General features: G+C 35.8%; 1 protein-coding gene across 1 annotated transcript in view; it reads right to left on the bottom strand.

The window, feature by feature from the left end:
• The window catches only part of Faa (fumarylacetoacetate hydrolase), a 47,921-nt gene that overhangs the window by 27,787 nt on the left and 5,667 nt on the right, over window positions 1-14,467 (bottom strand). The window contains exons 2-3 of the mRNA XM_089105604.1: window positions 7,065-7,175; window positions 3,511-3,632 (exon numbers count right to left, since the gene is read on the bottom strand). Coding sequence (XP_088961730.1) covers window positions 3,511-3,632; window positions 7,065-7,175 — 233 coding nt within the window. The remainder of the gene's footprint in view (window positions 1-3,510; window positions 3,633-7,064; window positions 7,176-14,467) is intronic.

The following is a 14,467-nucleotide window of genomic DNA, read 5'->3' as shown; positions in this document are numbered from 1 at the left end:
ACCAAATGGTGCTAAACGACCGTGGAATTAGAATGAGGGATATAATATAACACAACTAATGTTCACCAAATGGTGCTAAACGATCGTGGAATTAGAATGAGAGATATAACAGAGACTATGAACACGTAGGGAGAACTTGTTTGCAACATAATGAATCAAGATTGCTCCATCATTTACAATCAGGAAATTTTGAGCACATAAATCTAAAGATGGCCGTACCCGCTTGGGAGGCGATGATTCTTCGGGGTGCCCAAAACCACCAATAAATGACGAGAACATCACTAAAGTTGATCGAATGGTGATAAACAAGAATTTAGAGTGAGTGATAAAACAAAAGCTATGAATATGTCTCAAGAACTTGTTTGTCTCATAATGAATCGAGGTTTTGACAACAGAAAGCTGTTCGGGCGCTGGTGTCGTCTTTGAACTAATTAGACCAAAAACCTGTTCCTATGAGCATTTTCATCTCTGTTGGCGCTGTTTAGGAGCAACAAACCGAACACTTGGCGCCAAATAATTACTGTGATGAAACTTGGACGCACCATTATATGCCATTCAAAAATACAGCCGACTGAAATGAGAAAATAAGTTTCAAATAAAAAGCAAAACTGCTGTTTCTGCTAGGAAACCTGATAGCCACTGTTATTGGACTAGCAATGGAGTTATCTTAATCGATTTTACACAAAAAGAGAAAATCATTATAGGAGCATACTAGCTATGATTACATGACAATTGGAGGGCAGAAATTAACGAAAAACTGACAAATTTCCAGAAAAAATTATGTTTTATCTTAACAAGATGTCCCCCCATACATCAACGGTTGAAATGGTAAAAATCCGCATATGACAGTTGTAGCTACTTTACCACACTCCTTACCAACTACATTTAGCGCATTTTGTTGAAGAAGGATGGTATGAGGAGGCCCAGAAAAAGCCCAAAAAACTTTCGTTCCTGATCAGTTTGAAACTTGCTGCCATATGTCCTTGGGCCAAGAGAGATGAGATTGAGGAAACAGGCCCCCTAAAGATGGGTCAAGAAAGTTTTTTGATCGTTTGGTAAGTTTCAGCTAAAATACCTTGGGCCCAGTGAGCCAATATTAAAAAAAAGCGAAAAACTATAGAAATCCCTGGAGCAAAAGGACCCTAATGTACAAAAAAAGTGAATCTCGGGGGAGAGTCCTTCCCTCCAAATAAGCTGCAAACAAAAGACCCAAAACACTGTTTTTTCTATTGGATCGTTGTTGGACTAAGGGGACCAGAAATGGAACAAAAAACTTCTTGTCATTGATCAGTACGAAACTTACAACCATAAGTCCCTAGGCCCTAGAAAAAGGTTTGTCGGGTCCAAAAAACGAACAAAACACTTTTTTCCTAGCACCGATTTGGAAAACCACAGATAGCTATTTCGATCGGTTTGAAAGTAATATTTACATAAAATCAAGAGAACCTTAATGAAGGTAGAATTTTGAAGAAAAAAAATATAGGTTGTATTTATATGTGACCAACCTCCAAAAATGTCAATATTTGTAAAATTCTTCCTAATTTCTCACATAAACGGCGTCTCTTGGGGGGAAGGGTAGTGACAATTGAAATATGAGCCTAAAACACATTTTAGAAGCCGCCAGAGCACCTAAACCCATACAATTTTAAAACGCTGCAAGAAAACGCTACGCTTGGCCATCCCTTAAATCCTGGAGAAGTTAGATTTCCCTTACAAAGCAATTAGATCTCACTTGCACCCATCTCCAGAAACGTCAATTTTGTATACTTCTTCCATTTTCTCACATAAATTGCCTCTCTTTGGGGGGGGGGGGGAATAACTAAAATGTGAGCGTAAAAACACATTTAAGAATAAATCAGAACCCCCACACCCACCCAAAGAATAAAATCGCCCTATCTCCCTCAGACCTGTGAAAGTACTGAAAGCATTATTAGGTAACATGGCTAAGATTTTATAATTTTAAATGACTTTAAAGTCTATACCATAATGCAATATAGGAAAAATATATAGCATATATTTTTAACATATAAAATAGTACCGGGAGACAATTTGAGCCTTTTTTTGATGTCATGACGTTCAAATGGACCTTAAATTAGAATTAGTGCCTTTGTAAAATTATGTTTTTTTTATTGGACCTTTAACTGTTGCCTTGGCTTGTCTTTTGTCATTATGAAAGACATATCACCGAAATTTTGTTTCTTTTACTTGTTCAGGTGGTGGAACATAAACTTCTTTTTCTTCCAACGATTTATCTCGTGCAGGGGTTTTGATTTTCAAAGGTATGGTAGGCATTGATGACCATCTTTGTTTCTTTTATTGTTCAGGTGGTGCGACAAAAACTTCTTTTTTTCCAACGATTTATCTAGTCAGGTTTTTGATTTTCAAAGGTATGGTAGGCATTGATGACCTTATCCATGTACAAATCCCAAACCCAATCATCATCGCTATCATTTTCAATGTGTTTGGTTTGTTTTATCTCGGCTTGTCTTTCGTCATTATGAAAGACATATCACCGAACCTTTGTTTTTTTAACAAAGGTATGGTAGGCATTGATGACCCTATCCATGTCCAAATCCTAAACCCAATCATCCTCGCTATCATTTTCAATTTTGACACGTTTTGATTCTCGCTGTCCAGGTTGATTTTCATTGACTCGCTCACATGTTCGGTGCCGCATGTCTTCTAACCGCGTGAATCTTTGCTCTTCATTTTCATTTTTGACTTGCTCACATGCTACGTAGCGCATGTCTTCTAACCGCCCGTGTCTTTGCTCTTCATTTTCATTTTGACACATTTTTGGATTTTGACAATTTAGCAATGACCTTTACTTTAGCTGCCCGTATTGGTGTCGTCACAATTGATGGTCCAGGTTGTCGATTTTTACATCTTATCACGTTTGATAGTTCAGGTGTTGGTTCCAAAGAATCATCATTTATAGTAACTGCAACTGCAAATTTTCGTTTTTTGGGCCTTTCAACATACATTATATTACATAACTAATTGTTGCGTTAGAAACTTAATAATCATATTTATGATATACATGACATCATACAAGAAAGTTCTTATATGATATCGTAAGAAACGGTTGTATGATGTGCCAGCATAGTACATAACTTCATTTGCAAAAACTAAAATTAAGGCTCTTAACGAGTTTTCTCAGACTTCTGACCTATCTAGATCTTTTTTTATGTGAGAATATCCCAAGATACCAATTTTCCCTGGAAAATATGGAGCCGTTTTAGAAAAAAAATACATACGTAAATAAATACATACACATACAATTATTGCTCGTTTATAAAGATATTATATAAAAAAATTGAATACATGAAAATATATATTTGTATATTTAATATATATAATAAATCATATTTCCAAAATTCAATATAGTATAACACGATATCTATAAATTATATAATAATATACAGACTATAACATGTAATTTATATGAAAAGTATTTTTAATATTTATTTTTCCTATTTAAAATATATAAGAAAAAAAGGAGAAATATACCTTTCTCTGAGATTAGTGTCATCTCTTAAAGTCCCATTCTCCTTGTCGAGTAAAGACCTCAAGTACGTTCGTGCTTCTCTCCATGCTGGTCGACCAAGTGCAATGAAGTGATTTAATGTTTTCTAAAGCACAGTAATGAAATTAGCCAAACAAATAAGAGAAGAAATGATGGTAAAAGGAAGATAGGCTAAAGGCAAAGTAATAAGAAAAGGACTCTTTTGTGACTTTTATTCATTGGTTTTAGAGAGGCATTTTAACTCCAGCTGTATGGCGACCAGCCATGACATTACAGGTTGCTGACCTGTAATCAATTTTTAAGTACTTACAATAAATAATGCAGAATGCAAAGTATTTTTTAAAGCACTTTTGAAAATCTAAAAGCAGGAAGGGGGCAATTTTGATTTTTCTTTTACCCATTTTTTTTTAAAGGAAATGCTAATGTGGAGGTGGGGCAAAAACTTCTAGGTAAAAATCCCCCATTGGACTGGTATCCTTCCTACAAATTGGTCTCAAAACAGTTTTTGATTGTTATGTATCGTAAATTAATTACCTCATCCTCTTTCATCACTAACTTTTGCATAAGAAGAGCACAAAAGGTAAGTAGCAAAGATAACAAAAGGTAAGTACAAGCAGTAGCGGATCCAGGGGGAGGGCGAGGGGGCGCACCCCCCTAAAGCAGTCTAAAGTAGTGTAATTTACTTAATTAACGCAAGTTTGTGTTAAGCAAACTTGCTCCAAACGCAAGTTTATCGGATCAACCTATTTTGCCCCCCCCCCTGAGCACAAGGGCAACAAAAGGTAAGCACAAAGGTAAACAACCATGGGTGCATTTTCACGAATATACAGGGAAGGCAGATATTGTTTTAAAACAATTTTTAATGACAATTGTGTTAATTTTTTTTCAATGAAAATGTCTAAAATAGATATTTTTCTACATATAGAAAATGAATGGGCAAAAAGATTTAGGGGAAAATCCCGTCCCCCACCGAATAGTCTTCCTTGCCATAAATAAAGCAGTTTTTAATAATTAAGAATCGTGGATTTATTACCTAAACAAATATCAGATTATATAGAAAAAATTGCAATCAATGGCGTCAATTCACAAAAATTAAGGAGGATGAATTTTTAAAATCTAGGGAGGTGATTTTGCGATTATTTTTCAATTTCTTCCATGAAAATAACGAAAAGGGGCATTTTTTTTTTTATCGAAAATACCTAAAAAAGAATTCAAAATCTGGGACCCCAAAAGAATCTAGAGGGCATATGCTACCCGCCCCTCAATTTTAGGCCACTAATTGGAATAAGAGAGCAGATAATGAACCCCGAGCCCCCAAGCATCTAAGAATGGTAACTGCATTAACATTACAGCAAGCAAACAGTTTGCGCTAATAAACTGTAAGTAAGGAACGACTCGGCCGAATAGTAACTAAAACTCAAAAAATAGAATTTGGGAAAAAATATTTATTTTTAACGTTACCTGTCAAAAGCTACGGGACTGAGGAAATTTGTCTGGTTTTCAAAAAGAGGGGAGGGGGGTCAAAACTCCCAATGGGTTAAGCAACCTTAATGAAAATCACACCATCAAATTCAGCATATCAGAGAACCCAACAATAAAGGTTACAAGCTCCCATCTACAAAAATATGGAACTTCGTTTTTTGGCTAGAAAAAAGATCACGGACACGTGATTATTTGTTTGTTGTTTTTCCTCCTAGATATGATCTTACCAAGCTAATGGTCCTAATTATCGGAAGAGGGTTCATTCGACCGGAAATCAAAAGTTCTAGTGCTTTTTCTGCCTTTTCTGGGATTTTCTACAGAGATTTTCCATGGGGAGAATTTTCGGTGGTGACGAGTGTTCCCAGGGGCAATTACCAAGGGGAAAATTTACACGGGACGATGGAAGGGAATTTCCTGACATGATTTGAGAAACGGTCTGAAATTGAATATAAAAAAATAATTTTTTTCAACTAAAGCAAAGAGAAACATTAAATCCTAAAACATACAGAGATTTTTCCATTTATGAAGGGGCTGTCCCTTCCTCAAGCCTCGTTCTTTACGCGAAAGTTTGACTTTTTATCATAATTATTTAAGAATGACTGCTCAAACACAAGGGCCATCAAATTTGAACGGGAAGTATTTTTAAAGAATTTTAAGAATTTAGCGTAAAGAGCAAAGGTTGCAGAAGTGGCAGCCACCCTCACATACAGAATAATTTATATCCGTTTTATGTTTTAATGTTACTCCTTACTTTCAGCTTAAAAAAACTGATTTTTAAACAACTTTTTGCCTAAGAAAGAACATTAGATCACTAGTGAAAAAGGACAATTGACAATAACAATTTTTTTTGATACAATCTTTCTTGGGAAAATAACGAACATGCAAATGAGAACATCTTTCTTCCAAAAAATAGGAAATTTTTTTATTTTTGTCGATAGAAGTTTTATGATTCGTTTTGTGATTTGTGAGCCTACGTTTGTGATCAAAAACGCTTCTTGATTGATTCTTGTGTCCTTGAACCCTGCAGTGTTTTACTGCAGCTGAGTTCCTACTCTGGGTCCTTTATTATCCAGCTGAGATCAAACCTACAGCGCCATCACAGGACATTTTCATACGCGTTTGATTTCTTTGATTTTTCGTCAAGTTCACACCCATTTTTCAAAATTATAAAATGCTTTGATCCACACTTGAAATATTTGTGCAATAGGAGAGCCATTGTCACCCCACAGAACATATACGCCTATTACAGTCTTGATCCAACAATATTGCTCAGAATGAAGCAACATTAGGGGGTTGGGGTGGGGGGGGGAATAATCCTCCCAAGATTTGAAACTAACGAATTGCACATGTAAAATATCAATGCTTTTGTTGCATGTATGGTTATCAAAATACATTTTTAGGAGTTTTACCAAGCTACTCATTTCATTACATACGGTTTGTTACCACAAACTGTTGGATTATCGTAACAAGCCCTAGTTAACACCCAGTCAAAAGTAGAGGGCCCAAAATACCCCGTGAAGATAATGGAACTAATTAAATAAGAAGGATATTCAAAAACCGTAGATTAAACCCTACCAACATACAGGGGGACATACAGAATTTCCAACTAGTATTGGTATCGAGGAAACCCCTCAAAAACATCTACTGGCTTTAGTTAGTAACTCTTCCCCCAACACAGATGTTCTATCTATTCTTTGCCTTACAAATTGTAACCTACCTATGTTCACAGTATGCTCCGAGCATGACGTGATTCTGCATCCTGACAATATCAAACAGCTTGTAAAACATAACGGAAGTATGAAGTCTTTTCAAACATTTCCATATCAATTTGCATAGTCAGAAAATCTTCAGAAAAAAGAGCTATGTCTACTTACGTCAAAGGGCCCATGAACAATAAAATCACCTTATTTGGTTAATATACAAGCCACTCCCCAGAAAAATCTACTTTTTTCTAGTTTTAAGCCCCATCCCTTAGCACGGATGTTTAGATCCTCCTTCTCCCCTTGTATATGCACTTGTTTTTACATCTACTAAAAATGATATATAAGAAACAGACCTCAGTGAAAACATGTTGTTGGGAAGATAATACTGGTCCTGAGAACAGACGTCGAATCACAAACAAATCCAAAATCCATTCTCCAATGGCCACGCCAATGTGATTCTCCTCCTTAAAAATAAATTCAACATTTAAGTTATTCTGTTTCGATTAGTTAAGTGTGATACGCGAGCAGTAGTTGCCAAACTAGGAGGGTTTAGATACCCCTATCCTCGAGAGAGATTTTTGTCTCTTTTAGTATAGGTCAGATTCAAAGGGAAAGTAAAACTTCAATAATACATTTCTGATAAAATAATTTAAAGATCGCTTTAAGCTATAGATCTCTCTAGGCTATATAAAAAAATTATTCAAATAAAACTGGCACATATATTTTGATTACTCATTACTATCAATCTGAATAATATTGGCTTCAGATCAGTGCAGCTTTTATTTACAGGTAATTATAAAAATTATTTATAGGTAACTTCCAGGTTCAGCATGGTGTAGCATTTATTTACAGGGTGGTATTACATTTTTTATGGCTTTGAACAGCCTCTCACAACCAAAGGGGGGACACTGAAGCTATGTCAAATTTAAAATATTCCCAGAGCCTCTTCTCCCCACAATCCCACCCAAAAGTAAACAATGCCATCTAGTCAATCTGAATAATATCGGCTTCAGCTCAGTGCAGCTTTTATTTACAGGTAATTTATAGGTAATTATAAAAATTATTTATAGGTAACTTCCAGGTAAGTATTGGCTTCAGCTTGGTGCAGCATTTATTTATAGGGGGGCATTACATTTCTTCATGGCTTTGAACAGCCCTTCACAACCAAAGGGGGGCCACTGGAAGTGCAGAAGGTTGATTTCTGTTCCTGGTTCCATTTGGTTTTACATACTTTTTATGGATAAAAATGCTGCTTAACAAGAAACAAGGAATAATAAGAACCCCCACTTTTTTAAAATGTTCCTACCACCAGTCATTGTCAGTTATCAGCATTTTTAAAGTTGTCATTTTTTGCTGGTAGATAGTTCACTGAGAACGACTTAGGGGCAATTAAACATAAAAGGCAAAACTGATCACATAAGCAAACATCAAATTTCTGCTTCTGGGTTGCAGAGGCCTCAATTCACAAAAATGTAGGGGTAGGGGCAAGAATTGTTTATAATATTTTTCTTACCAGAATAATACTCGTAGTTCAATATGGTAGATAGCAAAAACACAGAATAGCTATGAAATATATATAAAAAAGTGCTTTTGAAAACTAGGAACGCATGCCATAGGTGCCAAACAGGTAGATTTAAGATAATCTGTCTTTATAATGTATCTTTTAAACCTGAAATCGTGTTTTGTTTTTATGACCCACTTACATTTTGGCCTAAAAAAGAAACTTAATGTTCTGCTTTCCCTTATTGAAAGAAATTTTGATCCCTAAGCCTTAAGTTACTGTTCAACTATGCAATATTGTATTTAAGTCTTAAATGAACCTTTCAAATTCATTCGATAGCTTCAATCTGATTCAAAACTTTCAAATGAAGAATCAAATGAAGCTCAAATCTAAATAAGAATAGACTGCATACTTCTTTAAGAGAAAATATGCCAACAAATATCATTGTCATTATCATTAACACATATCATTGTCATTGTCAGTGGCATTATATCATTGTCAACTGTGAGGTTTTGTACAAGGTTATTCTAGAGGCCTAAACACGAAGTTTAGGCTCCCTTTTCTGCAAAAAAAGAAAGTTGGACCCCTGCTCCTTAACAGTTGCATGCACTAAGAGTAAGGAAATAAGGAGAGTAAGGCTCATTGAGAGTAAGGAAATTTAGGTATAAAAGCATAAGTTTTGGATTCAGGCATACTCCCTCCACCTACAAAAAGATCCATTGAAGCTCCTCCATAACATCTGATGCCCAATTATACGCCTCCAGAGGTGAACTTATCAAGTCTAAAATGAATAGACTTAGTTAAAAGAAAGTCCAAATTGACTTTTTATTTCATGGGAATACGTACGTTCTTAGGAACCAACAAACCAGCTTGAGGTACGCTTATTACTGTATCTGAAACTGGAAAGCTCAATATATAGTTTCTTGATATATTTGAACTGAATCGCTGACTCAGAGACTTCACTCGAGTGGCTTTTTGGCACCCTTTGGGCTAAATTTGCAATAAATGCCATAAAATGGCAGTAAGTGCTACTTTGTCTTGGCAAAATGTATTCTAGTAATTAAAAAATTCATAGAATGTTAAATTTTGTTTCTAATGAGGCTTCCTATGATATTCTAAGATTATGGCCCAATACAGTCGCCCCTGGAAAAAATAAATACAAAACAATCCCTGCAACTATCAAACCTATCCAGTACTGCATTACATTATTCTTTAATGTAGGTTATATGGTTAATTAGATTGGTTAATTATAGAGTTAATTATATTATTGTTAGTTAAACGAAACATAATTAAGAATTATGCTTAGGTTAGATCTGAGAAAACTGGTTTCACACCCACAAAGACAAGTGTCAAGTGACAGAATAGATGGGAAATATATAATTTGGGCTATATATTTTAACATTGGGTGGGAGTAAAGTATTTAGACAGCATGAAGTTATAAACATTTCTTACATCATAATATGCAGAATAATCATAGCTAACACATTTTGTATGCAGACCCCCTACATTTTACCCCTCCCCACTGCTAATGTGCAAATATATATAAATGGCTATACATGTGCAAATATATAGCCCAAATTATACATTTCCCATCTATTCTGTCACTTGTCTTTGTGGCTATGAAAATGGTTTTCTCAGATCTAACCTAAGTGCAATTCTTGAGTGTGTTTCATTTGATTAACAAGTACAGGCTATATGTTACCACAAAATACAAATAATCAATTTTTGGTAACATTAATTTCAAGGGATATTTCAGGGAATCCAATTTTCAGGGAATCTTTAATAAGATTATGTGATTAATTTTAATACTTATAGATCTTAGCTGTGTGAATCTCTTAATGCGTTTCTTAATTGTGTTCTTATTATTTGTGTGGACTATATTTCTGACAAAAAGAAGTGTCCACAAAACTAAAATTATATCACCTGCTTAGGGGTGGTAGTGGCCACCTTCAAAGAGTATCCATGAGTGCACCAGGGGTACTCAGTATTTTGTATCAAGTATTTTGCAGGCACCAAGACATGGCTAATTGTAGAAAAAGCCAAGACAGATAGATCTGAGTGATTGAGAGGCAAATCTGGGATAAACCCTTTTTAGGATTGTATAAAAATGATGTCAGTTCATTTGTTGACAGATAAGCCTGTCTATCATCAATCCATACATGATTCCTATGACAGAACTAAGATAGGTAGTTACACAATTAATGGAGGAAAGATTGTATTGATTTTGGGTTGATGCATGACTGACAATATCCACTGGACTTGTATACAAAATCTGGGACTGGATTTGCTGAGACTCAGAGGCAGCAACAAAAGTGAACCTAATCCTAATAGGCCTAATGGCCGCTTCTAGTCTAAAGGTGGAATATTTTGTCATAGGATTGCAACATGACCAACAAGTCCCCTGGACTTGCAAGCAAACAGTGAAACCTATAGTTTTCTAAGTGTTTGGTTAAATGGCATGTGTAAACAGCGGGAGTAAGTGTTACTCTCTTATTGGACTAATACTTGTGTGTTAGCTTTTGGAAAGCTAGCACTGATTGTGTGCTCAGTCAAAGAGTATCCCTGAGTGTACCAGGTTTTAGCAGTTGCTAAAAGGAAAGGTCTTGTAGTACATGTGTGAACAAATGGTGTCAGAGCCCAGAATTTAAATACTGATGGACTCCTGTGCCCAGTAGAGACAATCCAGATGGTTTTTCTGTAATATAGGGGATAATAAACTTTTCTATATCTTGGGAGGGGAGGGGTGATGAGGCAAAGGGTATTTGAAGCCTGAGCCTCAATCCAGATTGTATGTGTCTACCATGTAACAAAACTTGATGTCACCTGATAATTTGAAACCCTAGACTCCAATATGGCCTTAGTTGGCCAGATATAGCCATAGGCTATAAAAAGAGTCTACTGATTTTATGGGTTTATCACTACCTATTGTATTTATTTCTTACCAACAGTTGGCAGGAGGATGGAAACATCTTGCTCACTGCAATAACCTTTCCAGCCCAGGTTGCTTGAGGTGAAAGGAACCAGGGTGGTTCATAGGCAGAGGTTGCCAGCTGGCAACCCATCTCAACCAAAACGTTGGAAAAGAGACAGAGCTTGCTAGTCACAAAACACAACTCTAGAGGTTGCTATTGAAAATATGTGCCCCAAAACAGAGAATAGGACAGAAAACACTACCAGGACATCAAAAGCAAAGAGCTTTGCCAATATTGAAGCCTGAGCCTCAGCCCAGACTGTATGGGTGTACTCTGCTACAAAACTATGTCATCTGATAAATTAAAACCCTAGGCTTGAACATGGTCATAATGGGTTATATACAGCTATAATTTTAAAATAATAATTTTTTGTCAAATTTTAAAAAGCAGCAAAATTCTGAATTTATTAGCCTTGGGCTATTAAGAGCAGAGAGCATTAGAGGTTCTGAGATGGAATCACAACGTCAGCAATTATTGTATTGAGAAAGGGCACTGAATGGTGAATCTAATGGTATATTTCTTTATTCCCTGCCTGATTTCTGCCCAATATTAAACCATAAACATTTTCCTTTCCTTTCACGTGAACCTTCCTCCAATACTCTATGACAGCTGGTTTGATAATCACCCCCAGAAAAAAGGAGGCACATAAAGGCTACCTATACAAAATGTGATTTCCTTTGTTGACTAAGGTGAAAGACTGCCAACATCTAATTATGGGTTTTTGACAATGGTAATTTCAATGATATACAAATACAAATGCTATAGATGACAGCCTTTTTTCTTTCTTCGAAGGTAGCAGAGTAATGTGGGTTAGAATTCATTGCACAAAAGAAATCAAATGGCAAAACGAAATGCACCATTATATCACCTTAAATTACAGCTTGAAGCAATCTAAGGATTTCTCCCTGTGAAACTCCAGAGTTGATGATTGATAACTCGTTTTCATTGTGCTCAGTGACTAGTTGCAGTCAGATGACCAATACATTCCCAGTCAATTTTCTACTCCTTTGAGGACCACTCAGCATCCAGTCATTGTCTCAAAATGCCAACAGAGCCAGCAGTAATGGTAACTTCAGAGAGTTTGTTCCAGTCATTGACAATTCTTGAGGAAAAGGATTGAATGATGACTTCAGTTGGGGTTGACTGCTTTGCAAGTTTCAGCTAGGGGTAAGTGGTATATGCAGGGATGGGATGGGGTAAAAGGTGGGACATGGTACTTATCTGCCATCTAGCATTCTTTAACAAATCCAATAAAGCCACCTAGTATAGTTCATTCAATGGCAGACATTACAGTTCTATCATTTTGGTAAGTTGGTATTTTTGTTTTTGAGAAAATCGACTTCAGAGTTTTGGGCAATCAACAAAAAATATTTGGGCAATAGTTTTTTGTGCTTTATTTTGTAATGATTTGCAGTAATTGTGTGTGTAAGATAGCAAACAAAAGCTAAAACATCAGGCCACATCACGAGGCTATCTTGTGGAAAAATATGTAACAGTAAAAAAAAATCGGACACAATTTACAAGTAGAGGTTGCATGGTATATACTGGGACAATGACAAGTGGTTTGTTGTGGGACATGATATGCCACATGTTGGAACCTTTGGTTCTTGTTTTTTAAGATAAATCCCCTTTCTTTTTCTCGTTTTTGGTTTGTAATTATCCCCTTTCCTCTTGGTGGTAATCTTTAATTTTCTCTTAATAGTGGTAATGCCATTTTCTTTTGTTGCATAGGCAGTTAAAGTCACAAATTGTAACTGTGTAGTTCTACAGGTGAGTCACCCAGTTAAAAATTTATTTTGGATAGCAAATTTTGGGTGAAATTGATGGGGAGAGAAAACGGTAATAAAGTTGATTCATTTGAGTTGACGTTACAACTGGTGAGGGCTTGGGTTGGTTGGAAATAGCATGTTTATGGATAGAATCCACCCACACCCAATAGGCTGCTTGGTCATTCTAGGGGCAAGGTTTTGTAATTGTCTTTAGGTCTTATATTGAGTTCAGAGAATATAGTAAGAGTTCTTTTCTTTATAACTTTGACTTTTTTGATTAGCCTAGGCAGTCTGAAGCCTAGAGAGAGGCTGAGAATAAGATTAGCTTGGTATAGGAAGAGAATCCTATACTAAACAAGAGATCTTTCCTTGAGGGAAAGAAAAGCGAAGCGGGGGGTTTAATCTTATTGGTGCCTGAGGCCAAATAGTGTGGCACTTTTATACTGCAGGGAAAGTACACTTGTCAAAGAACCCTGATGGTTGAGACGGAACTGCCAGAGACAGAACAAGTAGAAATCCGTGGCGCTTGAAAGTTACCCTGACTCTGAAGTACTGCCAGGTTACTCTCTTAGGATTAGAGATTCCCCAAGAGTGGCGTAGGCACATTATTAACATCCTCATCTCCCCCCACCTCTGCCACTACCACACGAATTCTTACAGTTCAGTCCATACATTGCATCTTTTTTTATCTGTTTTTACTTGTATCCTAATGATAAAAATAGCTCATACATCTTTTTTTTTTTTTAATTTGACATCAAATAGAAGAAAATGCCACAATTTCCAAGAGCTAAGTGGGAGGAATATTCTAAATTGGTCGCTGAAAAGAAATTTCACCAGCATTTCATGATTAAAGCAGCTATTGTAGCATAGACCTAGAGGCTGGCTTACCAATTAGGGCAGTGGCAGAGAAACATGGAGTATCCAGGGTTGTCACCAGACCAAAAAATTTCGTAATGTTCAAACTCTTAAATGTAACTTTTGATAGGAAAGTTTCTTTTCAAGGCAGGATGCCTTAATTTCGCTATCAAGAGTGGTACTTAAAAGAGGGAGGGGACTTTTGTTGCCTATATAATTTGAAAAATATATTTTATATTATTATATAATAATAATTATTATATTATTTTTATATAATAAAAAATATATTATTAAAATCTTCCCTCCAACTTTTAAAAGATGCCTAAAAAGTATACAATAATAACAATTTATGCTTCTTTACCTTGAGGAATTTCCTATTTATTCAACTGTAAGTGCTGCTTCCGGTTTACCTGCACAACAGAATGACACCCCCCCCCTTGGTGCGTGTATATAACCTCAGGCTACTTTGCTTATTTTTTTTTTAAATTGACATTATTGGTGTTTTAAACCAAAAGTGTTTGAATCTATTTACTAGAACCAAAAGTTGATGAGTAATGCGTACAAGATAAAAGGCCAACCAATAAGCACGCGACAACTTAGAGTTTTACAGGAAAGAAAATAACCAACTAGATTTTTTTAATTGTTAAACTTCAACTTAA

Source organism: Artemia sp. Qi Xiang Cuo, chromosome 19 (assembly GCF_049724085.1).
Source record: "Artemia sp. Qi Xiang Cuo chromosome 19, ASM4972408v1, whole genome shotgun sequence".
Taxonomy (NCBI): domain Eukaryota; kingdom Metazoa; phylum Arthropoda; class Branchiopoda; order Anostraca; family Artemiidae; genus Artemia; species Artemia sp. Qi Xiang Cuo.
The sequence above is the reverse complement of the archived record's forward strand: the minus strand, read 5'-3'. Positions and strand labels throughout refer to the sequence as shown.